This window comes from Charadrius vociferus, unplaced genomic scaffold, assembly GCF_000708025.1.
Source record: "Charadrius vociferus isolate BGI_N301 unplaced genomic scaffold, ASM70802v2 scaffold52, whole genome shotgun sequence".
In the NCBI taxonomy this organism is placed as follows: Eukaryota; Metazoa; Chordata; class Aves; order Charadriiformes; family Charadriidae; genus Charadrius; species Charadrius vociferus.
Window position 1 is genome coordinate 4,137,561 of NW_009647572.1, and position 18,540 is coordinate 4,156,100.

The 18,540-nt window shown below is 40.6% G+C and overlaps 1 protein-coding gene across 1 annotated transcript; it reads right to left on the reverse strand.

Moving 5' to 3' along the window:
• Positions 1–9,318: 9,318 nt before the first annotated feature.
• THAP5 (THAP domain containing 5) lies at positions 9,319–18,532 on the reverse strand. Its single transcript, XM_009880864.1, has 3 exons — positions 18,495–18,532; positions 14,270–14,459; positions 9,319–10,482 (listed from the first exon to the last, which is right to left on the reverse strand). Exons 2-3 carry the CDS (start codon positions 14,411–14,413, stop codon positions 9,514–9,516), a joined length of 1,113 nt encoding a protein of 370 aa, XP_009879166.1. The 5' UTR covers positions 14,414–14,459; positions 18,495–18,532; the 3' UTR covers positions 9,319–9,513.
• Positions 18,533–18,540: the final 8 nt, after the last annotated feature.

The window sequence follows — 18,540 nt, forward strand, 5'->3', positions numbered from 1 at the left end:
CGGACATAATGGAGAGTTTCTTTTTAATGAAGTAGGTTTAAAAGATACCCTGTTCATTAAAAAAGACAACACCAAACATATTTACATTAGCTGGTGGAAGATAATTCACCTTATCAGCCAAGGTGCAGTCAAAGGAAGATGAGGATTTTGGTGTAATGAGCCGCGTGCGTGTCCATAACCCATAATTTAAATGTGTGAGCTTGGGGGCAGGACAAAGAGATGTAGGCTGAAAGCAATGCCTGTTACAAGCCGCAGGCACCTGGCAGTTTGGCGAGGGATTTTGCAATAGGAAGCTGTGTTCCCAAAGTCCTCAAATGAGATCAGTGTAAAAGGTGAACAAAAAGAGCAAACCAAGGTAAGCAAAGAGTGTCTGCAATCCCTCAGTGCACACGAAAAGCTGTGGGTAAAGCTGTAAATTCATTTCAGACGTTAAGCACAGAATAAAATGTCCGAAGCTATGCAAATAAAAATATGTATGAATATTTTTATTGAAATCTCACAAAATGGATACTTGAAGAAGTAAATTGATGGCTTTAATGCAAAAGATGTAAAACGCAATTTCATTTGGATTTACGACTGTGATCTCATTACGGTGAATTATATGTTTAAAAGTTGTGAAATTAGTCATCTTAAATACAACCATGGATGAGCTTGTATTTTTGTGGCAACTCTCAAATAAGTGTCAGTCTCTAAGATATTTTTAATTAAAAATCTAATTGGGGTTTGTTATTGCTTCTAATTAATCTCCATAAATTAAATGTAGTTTTGTGCTCATTATCTGCATCTTTTTCTTCTTGCAGCATTTCCTACCCCAGCCAGTCTCAGGAGCTCAGCTTATTGGTCCCACTGTCACTACACGAAGGGGGAGGAAAGCCAGGATAAAAGCCAACATCACGCCACGTTTTGCTTCTTCGTCGAGTCCCTGCTGGAGGCCTGAGCTATGACTCAGTTCAAAGCTGAAGTCCTCTGTGCCAGCTGAACCTTGAACATTTGCTGTCCCCACAGAGAGAAAATTCAGTGTTTCAGTACCAGGTGGAGTACTGAGCCTGTTGGGGCTGAGTTCGATACCTCCACCGCCCTTTTTAATGTTCTACAGAGATAACTGAGTTGTGGTGAGGGGCTGCTACATCGGTAGTGAGGTGTGGGTGCCTTTCTACAGATGTTGGTTGGGACTCTGACTTGGAAAGAGAGCCTGCTGTTGTACTCGCCCTTACCCAGTGACAGCAGAACATCCACTCTTCCCTCAAAATGCCTGGTCAGTCTGCTGGAGCCAGCCCTGGGCGGGCTGATTCAGCGCTGGGAGAGTGTTCGTAGTCTGTCAGCAGGCACTGAGGCAACGTGGGGGGTGGTTGCTCCATAACTGCCCTCTAGCCAAAGCCAGCTTTACGTGGTACAGGATTTCTCATCACATAAAACACTGAATAAAAGTGCTTTATGTTTTAAAGGGCTTTGATGTAAGTTTAATAATATCTGCTGGTAAGTATAAGATCTAAAGGGCTTGATGTATTTTGCATGCTGTGAAACTCTCTCTCTTATATCTTTATTAACCCTCATCTCCACACAGTAGCTACTCTGGTCATTGAGAGCTCCTGAAGCCTGTTCTTATGTGGCCTCATAGTCTATTGACTCAGACCAGAGGTCAGACTGCTGGGATTTATGATCTCTGATGTGCTTACTCAAGCAGAGATGGCTGAAAAAGACCTCTTTGTGGTGTTTGCTGCTACTCCAGAGTGAAGCTATAGCAGCCACAAGGTTGTTTTCCATCCCAAGGGGCTATAAGGGGGTCAAATGTGCCTGACTACAACCAGTTTATGCTATTCATGAAGCAGAGCAGAGCTCTTATGACTGATGTGTATCTTGTGAGGATGCTCTGCAGCACTGAGGATTGTGCCTCAGACGTGCTCTGCCTAAGCCAGGCACCTGGTGAGTCAGTTTTCCTACTTGTCCAAATTTCTTACAGAGGCAGAAGTGTCTTTCAAAAGCTTTAGGAAAAAAAAAACAAAACAACCGTAACTGTATAAATGAAATATCTGAGCAGAATCTCTTATAGAAGCTTTGAGAGCTCTTTCTCTTGTCACTGGCTATATGGGATATTAAGGCACAATTTGGAAGGACTGCTGTGACGAGCTCCTTCAAACTAGCATTTAGTCTTCTTAACTTGTCCCCGTCTGAGAACTAGAAGTTATTTACCTTTGAAACACAAGATAAGATTCATTTTAGGTAACTTCAGATATTTATACCATACAAATCTAAATCTGAAATATCTGTCTAGAACATCCTCCTGGCCATAGCCAGTAGATAAATAGACATTTCCTCAGTTCGTTTCTCCTTCCTATCAAACATCAGTTAATTGAGGTCCACTTCATGATGGAGACATCCAGAGTCAGGTGAGATGACTTCTTTCAGTAGGCTGTGGTGGAATGGCTGGATTTGATCAGTGAACAATGTGCTGCACACCAATTTCTGTGAACCCAGAGAAGCTGTGATGCCTGATCCCACCAGCCACGAGGCTCATTATGCCTCTGAAGCCAGCATTTTCCTTGACCCGGCTCTTCACCATCTGGTTTTGCCATGCCACTGTTTTGCAGCCCTCTCCCATTCATTCAGAAAATCACATGCATACTTCTAACCTGTACCGTAACACCCTTTTATCTATTGTATTTTGAAAATAACACTGCAATAAGCAAAAAGAAACTTGCTTGAATGTGCAGGACCAGCGTTCCCCTATTCTGATGTTGTTTGTATCACCTGAAGTTGTGTATTTTCAGCATAAAGTCTGTCCCACAACATTTTAAGAGGGGGTTATGCTACGCGTAAAGTTGCTGTGCACGTATCTTCCCAGTTTCAAAACCACGGCTGTGGTACTTGAGTAGCAAACCAGACACCCTTGATGAAGGGTATGACTAAACACTCACACCATTACCCTGATTAATATGCAAACAAGCAATGCTAAACTGTACATGGGATTCAAACTTTAATCGCTGACCCACTTCAACAAATGAGGAATGCAAGCAGGCTCCACGTAAGGACAGTAAATACATCTTCTTTTGCCGCTCACTTGAGCAGAAGGCTCTCGAATACCGTGTTTTATGCTCAGAATATAAATGAGTTTCTTCTTGTCTGAAGCTTTATTTCTGTAAAATTGAAGACAATTACTCATACTGTTTTGTTCAGATACTGCCCTTCTTTAATAAAGATACATTTGAAATATAAGCAAAAAACCCCCAACCCCTGCAGTTAATCTATTTGCACATGATTCAACACTAACAGAATAAAAAAATAAAATGCAGGTCTTCAGTCTGACGTCTACAGCGCGATCCAGTAGCACCACCTGCTGTTCATAGAGAGTACTGCTGTTTTATATAGCAATATATAATATTTTTTTTATATATATTCCAAAAGCCCCAGTAAAGTTTAACCTTTTGAATGGATGTGACACAGACTTCTAAATTGCTTTTATGCTTTCAGAAATGCCATTCTAAGTGTCCTTTGCAGGAAAGACAGATATTTAAACAGTGATAGACTTTCTGCAAGGTACCCCATAATATTTAATAATGCCAAGAGGTATACTTACTGGAAAAAAGTCTGTTCAGAGGTCTTATTCTTATTGTTTTACTTGTGTAAAATATTTCAGCAGAAACTCACATCTTCTTTGCAGCAGTAAATGGTCTGGCAAATTAGAAAACCATTACACTGATTTCAGTGGGGAAGAAAATGATCCACTTGAGGTTGCACAAGTGTAAATCAGCTTCTGTTAGTAAGTCATAAAAGTCTTTGGTAAACGAGAAAAGAAAAATATATTTTTTTGTCAAAATCTAAGTCCATTTATATATAATTAATCCTTTTCTCTTTCTGTTTCTCTTCCCCCTTGCCTTTGTGCTGCTCTTCATGCCTTTCCTGTGCATTACTGGGTTTTCCCTGCAGCTTTGAGCTGTGCCTGGCACGTGAGATCCCACAGAAGGGGCAGCACCTGCTGCAACTGATGCTGCCTCGGCAGTGCAAAGAGATGCCCCATGGGAAGGCACTTTCTCCAGCCAGCAACTCTTAATGCTAACACCCACTCCTTCCTCCCCATCCCCACGCACGACCCTGAGCATCTCTCACGAGGCCCCGGCGTGCAGGTGCCGTCTCCCCTCCAGCCTTACCACACGGCACGAGGCTTCTTGCTGGTGGAGCTCACGGCAGGGGAACAGCCTGAGTTGCTCAGCCTTTCCTCGTGGCTGGATGTGGACTTCTTCTAGTTCTGCCTCGGTGGTTAAAAAATTGTCAGCTTACAGCGTCTCCTGCATTTGCCCAGAAAGCAGGCGGGTCTTTCCTGGTGGCTCACAAAAGCAGGCTCTAGGTTTCATTGCCCTACTGTCCTTACGAAGTTCAAAAGCTCTAAGAGTGAAGGAATTTCAGCACTTACCTCAATGTGTTGACTAATAATACCTCCTGCCAAGCAGAGCTACCACTGCCATTGACACAATTCACTAATTGTGGCTGTAGGAATCCACACCGTGAAGGCAACCCCTGCTGGCATGAGCCCTCACCTGATGATGGGATGGGGTCCATGGGTATTACACCATCTCACTGTGACATGGAAGGGCTGGGCTGGGCTGTGCCCAGTGCTCTACTAAGGTGGCAATGGGAACAGGCTGAACTGCAGGGGTGCGGATTTGCACCTATGACATTAACCTGCGGTTAAGCAGCATTATCCCTTTCAACCCAGGCAATTCTATGCTTCTATGATTACCCAGTGAGAGGAGGCATCAACTGTTGTACACAAGGCAGTTGGGACCAAAGTGTGGTTAGATATTAAGGAAATCCATCTGTCAAAGAAGAAGTTAGGAGATGGATGCATTTTTTTAAAATCATAGAATTGTAGAATGGTTTGGGTTGGAAGGCACCTTGATGATCATCGAGTTTCCCCATAGGCAAGGACACCTCCCACTAGACCAGGTTGCTCAAAGCCCCATCCAGCCTGGCCTTGAACACCTCCAGGGATGGAGCTTCCACACCTTCTCTGGGCAACCTGTTCCAGTGCCTCACCTCCCTCAAAGTGAAAATCTTCTTCCTAATATATAATCTAAATCTCCCCTCTTCCAGTTTGAAGCCATTCCCCCTCATCCTATCACTACATGTCCCAGTAAAAAGTTCTTCCCCAGCTCTCCTGTAGGCTCCCTTTAGGTACTGGAAGGCCACAATAAGGCCTCCCCAGAGCCTCCTCTTCTCCAGGCTGAACAACCCCACCTCCTCAGCCTGTCCTGATAGGAGAGGTGCTCCAGCCCTCGGATCATCTTTGTGGCCCTTCTCTGGACCTGCTCCAAGAGGTCCATGTCTTTCCTATGTTGGGGACTCCAGAGCTGGATGCAGTAGTCCAGCTGGGGTCTCGACAGAGCAGAATAGAGGGGAAGAATCACCTCCCTTGACCTGCTGCTACATGTAGCTTCGAGTTTACTGATGAAAAGACAGCATCTAGCACGAATTTATGACCTGTGTGAGTAGAGCCTGGCCGCACCACAGCCAGAGGGGGGATCCCTTCACAGGAGACAGAGCAGGTGACAGTCCCGTGGCCGAGGTGGGCACAGCTGGACCCCACAGCACCAGCCCAGAGCTGCCCTGCTCATAGACTAGCTTGGGCAAAACAGAAGCTGACAGAAAAATGAATTCTTAACAAAGATGGCAATTTTGAGCGAGCCCACATCTGCTGCTGTTTTTTCTAATGTAGGACCCAAGTTTCAGAGAAGGAGAGGATTTAAGCGGAAAGGAAGAATAATTACAACGTCACTGAAGTAAAGGAGAGTAAAAAGATATCACAGACGTCTAATGAGAGGTCTACACAGACTTATAATGAATGCTTGTGAAGTATGTGAGTGTTGTCAATATTTGTACCACCAATGCAAGAAAGTACAGAAGAGAAGTCCCAGATATTTCGTCTGAGAGAAAGAAAAAATTCCCTGTAAAAAATCACTGCAATCAGAATGAGTTAAACAAAACTTCACACTCCGCCTTGTAAAGAGGACTGAAAACCAGGGGAAATGGACACCAGTTTATTCCAGATGCAACTACACTGCTTGGAGATAAGTTTAATAAAACTGGTGGAATTTAAACAAAGATCTAGGAGAAAGCCAAATGCCAAATTCCTTCAGTAGCCAGTGGAGAGTGGAAAAGAAATACAGCTTAACTTTTCGAGAGGTGAATTAAGAAAACAGCCCCCATCTGTTAAATCTCTAAAGTGTTGATGTGATTACATCACTGGAAACAGGCAGTCAAAAGTTCAAAAAAAAAATGTTGATGCAAATGCAAAATTATTGAAAAGATAAATATGGACATTTTACTCGGGTGCAGACGAGCCTGAGACATTACAGAAGGAATGACGATTCAGGGTACTGCTTTCTTTGATGCTGGGCTGGAGTTGCACAAAAGCAGTTTCCATTGGATCTCGGGGAATCATATAGCACCTTTGAGAGTCCGTAAAGTTTAGTGAAATAAAATTGTGCGCAAGGGCTGTACAGCATTATGATTAGGAAACACTGAAAACAACACATACATGTAGCATCTAATTCAGTGAGGTGTGGCAATTTCCAACAGGGTATTTTTCCTTCCTCGTAATAATTAGTCCGAGTAATTCAGCGTATCATTGAAGCAAAAGTCCTGGTTGTGTTTTGTGTAAGCAGCAATAGACAGCTATAATACTAAATATTTTTAAATGAATACAGAAGGTCTCTGCCTAAAATATTTCACTGGAATCAGTTTGGAAGTCATCTACAAAACACAGCGCTGATTTTGAGCTACCTTCAAACCACTTTGTGCAGCTTCAACCTCTTCATTGCTACAAAACTGGTCCTGAGAAAGGCTATACACAAAATCATCTTGTTTTCAGGCAACCTCTGGGTTGGTTTTTTTTTTGAAGTTGGTGGTGCTGTCCGCTGCAGAAACCATGAACCTGGACAGCATGGACATACTATGATCTGACACACTGAGAGCTATCACATGTCAAATTTAGAATTAAGGAAAAGTGGTAAGTTTAAATGTAGAGTTGTAAAGCTCTACTTGAAAACACCAGGTTAATAAACTGCCATATTTTTTTAACGTCTGTTGTTAGACATATTTGCGTAACCCTGCTTGGTAAGAGAATAGGGGTTACTTTAGGCAACAGTTAGGTAATAGGCTCAGGTGAGAAGAGCTAATTGTAGGCCTTAATAACGACCTATTTGGCACAAAAAGCTGTGTGTAAAGAAAAAAGGCAGAGGGCCTGTTATGTCCACCCTGGGCCCATTGGACGAAATCACCCTATAGCAGGGAAATTTGCGAGTTTTTCTGCTGCAGTCCCAAGAAACTCCATATAAAAAGGAAGATTGCACATTTGTTTTTTCCCAGGTTTAAAGAAATCTACGCCACAAGTAACGTTCTCAATTTTAATACTGGAAACCATTAGTAGAGGCAAAAATATATCAGAAATTTAAATACCATGATAAAAAAAACCCCACAAACATACTTTCTTCAGGAACAGAGCTTTGCTGAGACAACAGCTTGAAGTGTTGTAACTCTTTTGCCACATCTGAGCTCTCATGGCCATTCAAGACTTACAGTGGACTTTTGAACTGGGTGGTAAAGTCTTAAAATACACAGCGTTAGCAGAGGACGTGTAGTGACATTAATGAAATTTCTAAAATTGAGAAAGCATTTAGCAATTTCATATAGCATTTTGTAAATCACCTTGAAAGATCTCCTACTTTATAAAAAATTAGAAAATGTGCAGTTGGACAATGTTCACAGTATAGCAGCAACGTTTCTAGAGGATACAGGACACCCCTCGTGATTTCAGAGCACCCAAGGCAGAACAAGTGCGTTCTTTTGTTGCGGGGACAGGACTCTATAACAAGAGGAAAAAAAATGAGTGGGTCATGCAGTCCTGGCAAATAATTCATCATCTTATAACTGACCTTTATTTTCTTCAGGAATTTTTCCCAAGTAAATCCTATGGTTAGAGCTGAAAGACGTTAACAAGTTGAAGGGCAAAACAGACCCATTACAGTGGTTACTGATACGGAGTAATCTCTTAGAGCAGTATGCTTCAGCGGGCCCGCTTCTAGGCAGCTACTCTGAGTCTCAAAAATGTTCTGAAATTTGACTAGCTTGCAACTTGTTACCTAGTTGGAGGCCAGCTCTGTAATTAGTGTTGATTGATCCTCAATTCCTTATGAAAAGATTAGCAGACCAGTTTAGAATATGTCTGATAGAAGATACAGGTAACAGACTACAAAGGAACCCATTTACTACAGTCCTAGACTGAACTGGTGGTGGGGACACATTTTTGGATAAAGGAAAATACATCCAAGTCTCTCAAGTAATCTAATCCAACAGAATAGAACAGAACAGAACAGAACAGTTCGAAGGGACCTACAGTGATCATTTAGTCCAACTGCGATGTATGTTTGGGACAAGAAGATCTACTATTAGTTCACTGTACTAGATTGTACAGAGAACTTGATCTAATGGGTGGCCCACAGACATAATAGGCAGAAAGTATTTAAGCAAATTAATTTCCCTCAAAATGAAGCGTCATTATCTTTCTACTGTGATGGTATCCTGTGCACTTGAAACAATTAATGAAATCAATACAGGGGAGAGGGCTTCTAATCTTGTAATTCAATTTCTTGAATAAGATACAGAAAAATAGTGAGCCAGATTTTGCTACTTTCACTAGCAATTTGCTCCACAAAGCATAGTTTTCTTCAGTGTATTATTAAGGGTATATGAATTACCCTGCTATAGATTGCAAGAGGATAAACGCTGAGAAGATAGCACTCATTGAATAGCTAGAGCTTTTCCTCTTACTAACCAGCAAAAATATTACTGTTTAGGATGGTTCTTTCCACTTGAACTGAATCATCCAAAAAAAAAAAAAAAAAGAGAGATTGACGCGTTCACTGTAACAAAATTCTTAAAGAATTTTTGTTTCTAGAACTAAATGAAAGGAAAAACCTTTTATTGAAGAAACAATTTTAATAAGGTCAAAGTGTACAAAAAAATATCAGAACAAATGTTAGATGAACAGAAGATTAAAGAGTAACTGTGGCCTCACTGGACAATGTGCATTACATACCTCCTTACTCATCTGAAAGAGAATTAGGACACTTATTTTTTTTAAAAAAAACCCAACAGTTTTATAATTGCCCATCCTACATGATTATTCTGTCCATTCCTTTGCTGCCCCAAATGCAGGAGTTTCATGTTTCAGAGGACCTTGCAGCTAGAAAGGTTTAACTTATCTTTATTGATTCAATTCATAGACTTTTTAACAAAACTTTAACAGGTTTTATTTTTTTTTAAAGCTTACTTGCAAGTCATGTTTTATAGGCAATATTCTACCACTTAGCTTTGGTAGTGGTTGATGTAACATTTTACAGAATATTTGCTATTCACACAATTTGCATTAGATTTAAAATACCATGACTGAAACAAAAGTTAATTTGTCCAAAAGGACAGTCAAAGAGGCTAAAATTTTAGAACAATCATTGAGAGCCTTTACTGTATCATAGTCACTTCAAGTGTTGTAAAGCAGTTTTCTACAATCTTCAGTTTTTCTTCAGAAAGCAGGTTTTCTTGCTTCAGTTGTCCAATAAGAGCTTCCAAGGACCTAAGTCTCCCCAAAGTTTTTATTTCCTGCATTTCAAGTAGAGTTATCTTAGAGTAGAGCTTTGAAATTTTTTGCCAAAGGTGATCTCTGTCTATGTCTTGTTTGCAGTACGAATGCTCAGTTTGTAATACTTCACTTCCACCATAAGCATTCATATACACAGGTGCATCTGTTTCTGTCTCCTCTGTGTCAAGAAACTCTTGCTTAACAGGCAGGAAAGAACTACTTACTATTTCAGGCTCTTCTGGACTCTCGGCTGGCACAATAATAGCAATGACAGATTCTTCACTTCCGCTGAACTGTTCAATAGTTTGTGTGACTGTACTCAGTAAAACTGCATTTTCACTTGTTGGCTGTACTTCAACAGAACAGCCTACAATGTGAGAGTTAGGATTTTCAATTGCATAGTCAGTAATTGACCCTAAAGCATCGTTCAGTTTCAGAGATGAATTCAAGTAGTCAGAGTCTGTGAATTGCAAGACTGTAGCTGTACAACCGACTGGATCCTCTACAGAAGTAGGAACAACGGTACCTTCCATGCTCTGGACTGCTGCTGCCATTAAAACAGGATTAGGTTGATGTATATGCTGCTTAGATGAATTATCAAGAATGACACAGTCTGCTGGGAAGCCTTCTCCGCTTTGAAGTTGTAGGTTTTGAATTTGTAAAGGTTTACTCAACGCAGCTGAGCAAACTACTTCTGCTTTTTCATCTACATTTTCTGCAATTACAGGATTTTTCTTTGGTGTACAAGGTTCAAGTGATACAGATGCCTTCTTTGACTCTACATTTCTATTTGTTTCTTCCAGGTCTTCCCTCTTTATCTCTTGTGGGGTGTTCTGAGAAGAGTCTTTTTCCTGGAGAAGAAAATAAACACAAATCCAACCACCTTGTGACTAGGAAATCACTTGAACCAAAAAAAAAAAAAAACCCAAAAATTGGGCAAATCTCATTCTATAGCACGGTACAGCGTAACTAATGATTTAGACAAACACCATCTGAAAATTCCACCAGAGATCTGAAAATTCATCTAAGTATCTTCCATAACTTTGCTTCAGGTTCTAAATGTTAAAATACTATTTTAAAGCTCTAAAGGCAATAATATGTTTTGGGTTGGTTTTTTTTTTGGAACTTTACTGATTTACACAAGTCATCAGAATTTTAAAAGCACTTGCAGAGAAGTGGCTAGACAAATCTGTTCGACAATGACTGGCTAGCTTCTCCTATTATCACCTGAAACATTGTATTAAATATACCTGTATTAAATATATGTCGTACAAGATTTTTGCATTAAAGATGCAACAAAGTTGTTTTAGCCAATTATTGCAAATTTTTAGTCATGTGGTTCACCCCAAAGAGAATTTAATAACAACAACAAAGATTATGAACAGATGCTTGCAGATGCAAAAATACATAGGTGGGTTTTTAAATGAGCAATTCAATTCTGCCAACTAAACCTCACAATTCATAAAATTTGAGAAATTTTATTTTGGATGGATAGAAATTTTAGCAGAAGGATAAAATTTTAACAGGACTTTAAACATAAGTTGTTACTGAAAGAGAGACAATTTGAAGTTTATCTTCCCCCCCCCCCCCCCCCCAAAAACCACAACCCCACCCGATTAGACTTAAGATCAGTATCCACACAAGCTTTTTAGTATGTCAGTCAGTGAAACAAAAATACACTCATAGTGAGGGTCTTACTTTTTTCTAGTTGGCTTGATCATGAAGAGGCTACGCTGCTGAATATAGGCCAGGCAAAAAATACAGGGGGCAGGGGGGAAACTACCAGGCCAAAAAAAAAGATTATGATGGAAAAGATAACTTTAAGGTGTATGTTCATAAAAGTATCTACGTAGTCTGAAGTATCCTAAATATATCAAACTTTGTAATTTGGTTTTATATGAAACTTCAGTCTTAAAAGGACTGAGAAACATACACAAAAATAGAATCCATTCAGTTACCTTTATCTTTTCCAAGGTGGTACTTCACATCAATCTTAGGGATTTTGAGAGAATGAAGTATTTCCCTTTCTCTGTTCTACCAGCACTTGAAAAAGGCCTTCTCAGACTAAATCTTTTAACGAGACAAATCTCTTATGAAATAAATTAGGGAAATGTACCCCAAATGCTTGCCTATCAGAACTGCCATGAAGGCTGAAGGAAGGGCACCAAAACACTTCTCTGGGCAGAGCTGCTTGAAGATAGACCTTTACTTTCATTGAAAAGCTTCCTTGTCAATCAGTCCCTACCTTCACACTCTTATGACAGTCTTCAAAATAAAAATCTTTGCAAACTAATGTAGAATGGTTACCGACACTGAAATGCAGGCAACTAGACACTTGTGAGACACTAACATTCTTTATTTAGAAGAAGAAATAATGAAATCATTAAGCATTTCTGGGAAATATCCTTCACTTGCTCCATAATACATAAAGCAACGTGGTGGTGAACACTACACAAATACTGCAACTCTTCCCTCTCTTTGCCACTCTCATTTTTCCAAACCAAGGGTTTATAGATAAGTGTTGAAAGGCAGCTTGGGACTTTAGCTCCTTGTTCCTCCACATTAACTTGGGAACACAATAACAAGGGATTCTCCCCCAAAATAAGGAGAGCTCTTTCCCATGTCTTTGTGAATATTCAGTCTATGTAGAAATTCCAGTTTTGGGGTGTGGGAGAGTAACAGAAGATCAGTGAGGATCGTAAACACGCTCAAGTGACTCACACATGCGGTACTGGAGAACACATGTATCACGCTAATTGTCGTTTAGTCTTACGTGCTCGGCAAGTACGGCACCCGCACTTAGATAACATAGGCCTGTGATGGACTCGGAGGCACCCTATTGAACACGCCTGAGATTCTTGCGCTGCTGTCGGGGAAGATCAAAGCACAGTGGAAAACTATGCCTGCTTGAATCCCTGAAATACAGACGAAAACAGCAGGTTCGGATGCTCTCTCTCACTCTCTCGCTTGCTAACAAGGGCTCTCTCGCTATCCAGGACGCTCTCACTCCATGGTGCTTGCAGCCCCAACTTGCATGCCTCTGCCCATGTGCTGCTTCAGAGATTCCACGGTGTGTGAGGTATCAAGATTAAGTTAGTTCTTTGCCTTTTATCCATGGTTTTGTGGTTGTTCCTGCATTCTGCCTGTGTCGGCTCACATACGGGGCAACTACAGAACCAGCGGCCAAGTCAGCAGATATTGTTGATTTGCTGAGGTGGTCACTGACATGATATGTGTAAATGTTTAGAAAAGCATAGTCAGAAGTGTGAGATTAAAGAAAATAACACCAGAAAGAAAAGTGAGAGCACAGGAAAGCAAGTTCACAGTATCACAGATACCAAGAACAGGCATCTCTTTTCTTTTGATAGCAGGGAAGTGATGGATACACTAAAAGGAAACACAGAATATTCTTTTCCCAAACTTGATAAATTTATCTGGGATTTCCCATATATTGCTGATATAAAAATAATTTGGAGAAGCCACTGGTACGTCCTTAGCAACACCACCGCATAAAACTTGGTTAACTTCATAACTCCACTCTCCACTTTTGTAGGTGTACTACGACTGGTCTATGGTCACATGCAAAACAAGAGAGAATGAAGAGGTGGGGAAAAGCTGACTTTTCTTTGGCGTAAAAATCACATAGTTTATCTGTAATTGCACAGAAGAACAGGGCAGCAAAGTCCAGTTCCACAAGCTAGGGCTCCCTGTTGCAATGACAGCACAGGCAAGCGAGGGATATATTGAAGCAGAGTTGGGGGGTGGAAGGAAAGATATTTATTGCTAAGTTACTACCACCATAAATCACAGGAAATTCTATTTTTATACTTGAGAGCTTCACCATGATTGCTTTTCACTCTACAGAGTCGGAAGCAGTCAGGGCACTTGTAGCTGTCCAAGAAGACAAGAGAACTTTATGACTAAAAATAAATTATTTTGTAAAATTTACTAGCCACACATTTCAGTTTCAGCAATTTAGGCTTGACAGTAATTCCAGTCTCTCCATTTCTCTGACCTCCAATCCAATGATCCAGAGGAAGACAGTTATGTGCCAGAAGAGAATTAGCATAGCTTTGATCAAGATTAGCTATAGCCTCTGTAGCACAGCATTTTTATGTAACAAATAGTAGAACTCTGTGAAAGACATGATGGAATAGTCTTTGTGGCTTTAGCAGCCTACACCCCTGAACTCTTGTTAGAGAGGTTAGGGACGGGAAAGAGAAATGTGTAGTTTGAAACTAATACATTCCAGAGCCAGTATTTATGTACAGTTAATAAAAGGCCTTAAAATAATTTTTAAATATTAATTAAGACCAATTGCACAGGAAAAAATATTTAGAATCATAGTATTTTCATAGGAAATTTATTTTCCTATGGGAAATTTCCTATAGGAAATGCTTCTGTAATTTCCAGTTTAGAAAGATATTGAACCTCCAGTCAAAGTATGGGAAGTTTTTCTTCCTTTACACTCTGGAATCACATACTTGTTTTGTGTCAGTCCTGTTGACAAAATATTTTGATGGATGGGAATTCTATTTTTAAAATAAAAGATGAATACAATACAGGTAATTATAACATCTGCATTACTTAAATAGTTGGCTAGCTTTGTACTATAATAAAAAAATAGGAATACAATACCTCATCATCTGGGGAAGAGAAAATTGTTGGTACAGCATTGTGTTTCAAGTACCGTATACCCCATCGCACATCAAGGGAATCAGGAGTAAAATGATCACTGCACAGAAGCTGGTGCTTACTCGGAGTCCACGCATCTCGTTTCATATTCCGCAACCATTTCTCAAGTCTCTCTTTATCATGAAGTGGAAACCTTTTTTAAAGTGGTTGAAAAAACAAACAAAAACACAAACATAAAAACTTTTTTTTTTCTTTTTCTTTTAAAATAAAGAATATCTCATTGCTTCTTACAAGGTAGTCTTTCCTTACAAAAAGATTAAAATAAGCATTTTTAAAAAATTTTAAATATGAAAAGCTAATCAGGATGTCACTTACACATTAAACCAATAATTATCTGAATTATTTCTAGTTGGATATTTGCTCCAATTCAGCAGCAGAATTTCTGTTGATTTCTGCTAGCCAAGTGTTTCAGAACCCATGCCCAAGATGTTTTAAAAGGCTTGATCTCACAACACTTGTTCAGAAAATAGTTCTGCTGAAGTCAGATGAAATATTCTGACATAATTTTAAAAAAGTAAGGTCTGGCCCTCTTTTTAGAAATAATATTTCTGGGGCTTTTTTGTCTTACTAGACACAACTAATAATAAAAAATTTTGTTACTATTTTTTAACAGAGTACCTTTTAATATGTGTCATACTTCAGATTATCTGATAACTTGGAAATGTGAATATTTCCAGTGCAGGATTTAAATTTTGTTCAAAAAGTAAATACACACAAATGCAAAGCATTTCTGTATTTTGTGTTTCAACAATCAAGCTTTCTTACAGCGTAGAGAGACCACACAATATTATGTAACCCATAACTAACTTTTCAACCATCTAATCTATTTGAAAAGGAAAATTAAGAGTATACACATTCACAGAAAAAAAATTAAATTATTTTGAAAATATATGCAAATGGTCAGACAAATTACATGGGAAAGAGAACTACATTAAAAGAAAGGGGGTGAAAGTATAAAATTTACTTAGTGAATCACGATACACAAATTAAAGGGAAATTAAAGGCTCATTATGATACATGTAGAGTTAAGCAGTTACGATAATGGCAACATGAACATTCAGACCACTCTTGGCTCTCATGTCTTACCAGACAGACATCAGGGTATTTGTAATGCACTTACAGATTTATTTGGTGCTTATCAAGTTTCTTTCAACTCTAGCATATAACCATATACGATATACATAAACCATAACTTGAATTCTGAACACTGTTAAATAACTACCGTTAAGAAAGCAATATTGCTTAGAATCATGAGCAATAATAATTAAAAAAATCTATGCTTTTGTGGATATGAAACAGTAAGAGACAGATTTATGTGGTCATTAAACCTGACCTGATGGTAACTGTAGGATGTAAAAAACATGAGCTGTTGCCAGTATGATGGACAACAGAAACATCCAGATGTGAATGAGTGCCTACAGCCTCTTTACAAGAGCCATTTTGGTTTACTCCCTAAATACAAATGGAGCATTCCTAATTCCATTTCTCCTCCTTAAGCTCGTTTCCTTTTAATTAATAATCAGTTATTTTGGTTATGCTTATTACCATACATTTATGGAACTTCAGTGCACAAAAAAATTGGTTCTGCAGTGAGGTACTACCAAAGAACAGAAGCTGGGGAGAAAGCCTGGAGTGCCCGCTGTCACCTGAATGCTATGAAAGGCACCAGTGAGTCAGGCTACTTCTTGGCAAACCCTAGATCCCACCCTCACATCCCTGAAGCTGCAGGTTTCCTCCAAAACCCACATATGGCAATGACTCTCTTACGCAGGCCCACCGTGTTCATAAAAATACAAACTTAGCTGATTTTGAGAGAAAGATACCTGAGATTCACAGGATAAATGTGCGTGTCTTCACCCTCTTCCCCAATGTTTTGCATTTGTTGCCATTTAAGTTTCGAAGTTACCAAGGAGACAGAGCAAGTTTTTGATGCATCTGGCTCTGAGTGTCTACAGGAATGCAAAGATAGCAAGATGCAAGGAATGCAGGAATGCAAGGATAGCAAGAACACAATAACCTCCCAAGGACAGGTTAGAGGTTCAGCCTTTTCAAATCCTGCCTGCTTTGATTGTGTACACCCAATAGCAGCATTACATATATTATACAGCATGCCGCATGAGTAACAGAGCTTAGCCTGGGATGTTACTACATAGGTCCAAAGAAGGCTCACAGTAAGAGGATGGCTTCTTTCTTTTGAAGGTCTTGACACCAACTGCATCCTTTCCAAGAAGGAATAGAGAACATTTGCTTCCACTGCTGCTACCCTCGCAACACAGCACTCACTGCCTTCCCCTTCCCCACAGCCAGCCAGCTTCAGCTGGGAAACAAAATATTCTGTAGTGAGAGACAATGCCTGATAACAAAATTTATTATGTTAGCTTAAAGGCAGCTTTGCCAAAACCTGCTCCTGCCTCAATACCCCCTTACTCATCAACAGAATCTATTGTCTGGTGTAAATGAGACACCAAAAAAAAGGAAAACAGGAAGAGGAAGTGAAGAGAATTTATTCGGAAACTGCCACCACTGCACAAGTCAGAGAGGTGAAGAAATAAAACAAAGGCAAGCTGTTAGGCCAGCTGAGATCAAGTCACAGTTAAAAAGTTCAGAAGGGGGTCAGAACCAAAATCACAGAGCAGCAGAGGACTTCTTTGGGGTGGTAAGGGGCAAGGGAATAATTACTTGCAATTCATATCAGTAGTAGTTGCTAATGTAGGGCAAGAGATCTCTATATATCAAATCTCAGCACCCCTTCTACAGGACCACGATACTCATAATGCAGCACAATTCAATGGCTAGATAAAACAGCTGTGTTTTTGCAATCATCTTTATACTGATGCCATACATTTGAATATAAATAAGTATCAGCACTCAAATTTGTTTTGATCATCCATGTGGCACTCACATTCTCTAAAGCAACATAAATAATTTATTTCCCCTCATTTTCATGATTGTTTTACGATGAATCACATATTAAGACATGGTGAGAAAAAGAGCTTTCCTTCAATATAAACTAAAATCCTCTCCAAAGCAGTCTTCCTGTGGGTCTTCCTACATAGCCTTCCTGATCTTGGAATAACGACTACTCCGCAACTGAAACAACTGACAACTTAGTTTGAGGTACAAATTTTACCAAAACAGATTTTAAGGCTAGTTGTGAAATTTATTCTTCAAATTTTTCTTAAATGCTACAAAATTCCTTCTGTTGACAAGTGCTTATCATACTTTTATTCAACATAAATACATTAATATTTAGTTACCGGCACTGTGCTCCTCTCAGGGTCAAGAAACACGGTTTTTAACTCACCGTTCTGGGAATCAACAGCCACGTAACCACAACAGTACAGAGGTTACTGCGGGCCTGGGGCGGTGACTAATCAATCGGGTGGCCGGATAGTACCATGCTGCCACCATAAACTGGTTTTTGGCAACTGAGCTAGTTAGCTTCCAGCTAGCTTAGCTGCCTCCAAACAAACCAGCAATGCTTCTGTTCACAGCCTAGGCAAGATAATAATTCTAGTGGGAATATTTAAAGAATCAAGATATGTTTACTTTCCTACTCCGTTAGGCCCTCCGGTTAGCTTGCGAGCTGTCAGATAGAGGACACCCACCTCCCTCACCATTAAGCCAATGCCTCCACTAATGCTCGCCCTCCTGAAACACCCCTTCCACAAAGGCAGCCACGCTTGAAAAAAAAACCCAAACCCAAACCCGTGTTAACCGCTGCTACTGGGCTCTAACAGCTGAACAGCCTCATGGTCATAGGCGCAAATTTTATTTTTTCAGTCGACTCTCTTTGGTTTTCACTGCATGAACCCTCTGCACCTTTTCGAGGGCCCTTCGGCGCTGCTGTACCCCTCCCCGGGTCGGCACCGGGGTGGCGGCGGTGGTGGTGGGGGTATGTGTGTGTGATTAACTACTCAGCCTGCTCCCCCCCCCCCCCGAGATGACAGCGCTATTTCCCCCCGCCCTCTCAGGACCCGGCAGGGCTCAGAGGCGGCTCCCAGTCCCTAAAGTTAGTTTCTCGCCATTTACACCTGCCTTCTCGCCCCTCCCCCGGCTCCTGAGGTGTCGCTGCGGGCCTCGCCTCACGCGGGGTCGGCCCCTCTGGCGCTCGCCATCCCCGGGGTCGGCCTTCCCCTCCCTCCCCCGCCCCCCGCCGTCCACTCACGGGTAGAAGCTCAGCTTGCGCTGGTCCCTGGCGCTTTGGCCCCCTC

What these genes read in the sequence shown, in the direction of transcription:
- THAP5 (XM_009880864.1), bottom strand. Translation starts at nt 14,413, where the DNA reads ATGAAACGAGATGCGTGGACTCCGAGTAAGCACCAGCTTCTGTGCAGT. An exon ending in TCTCTTCCCCAGATGATGAG is followed by an intron (nt 10,483 to 14,269) that starts GTATTGTATTCC and finishes TTTCTTCTCCAG; the next exon opens with GAAAAAGACTCTTCTCAGAA.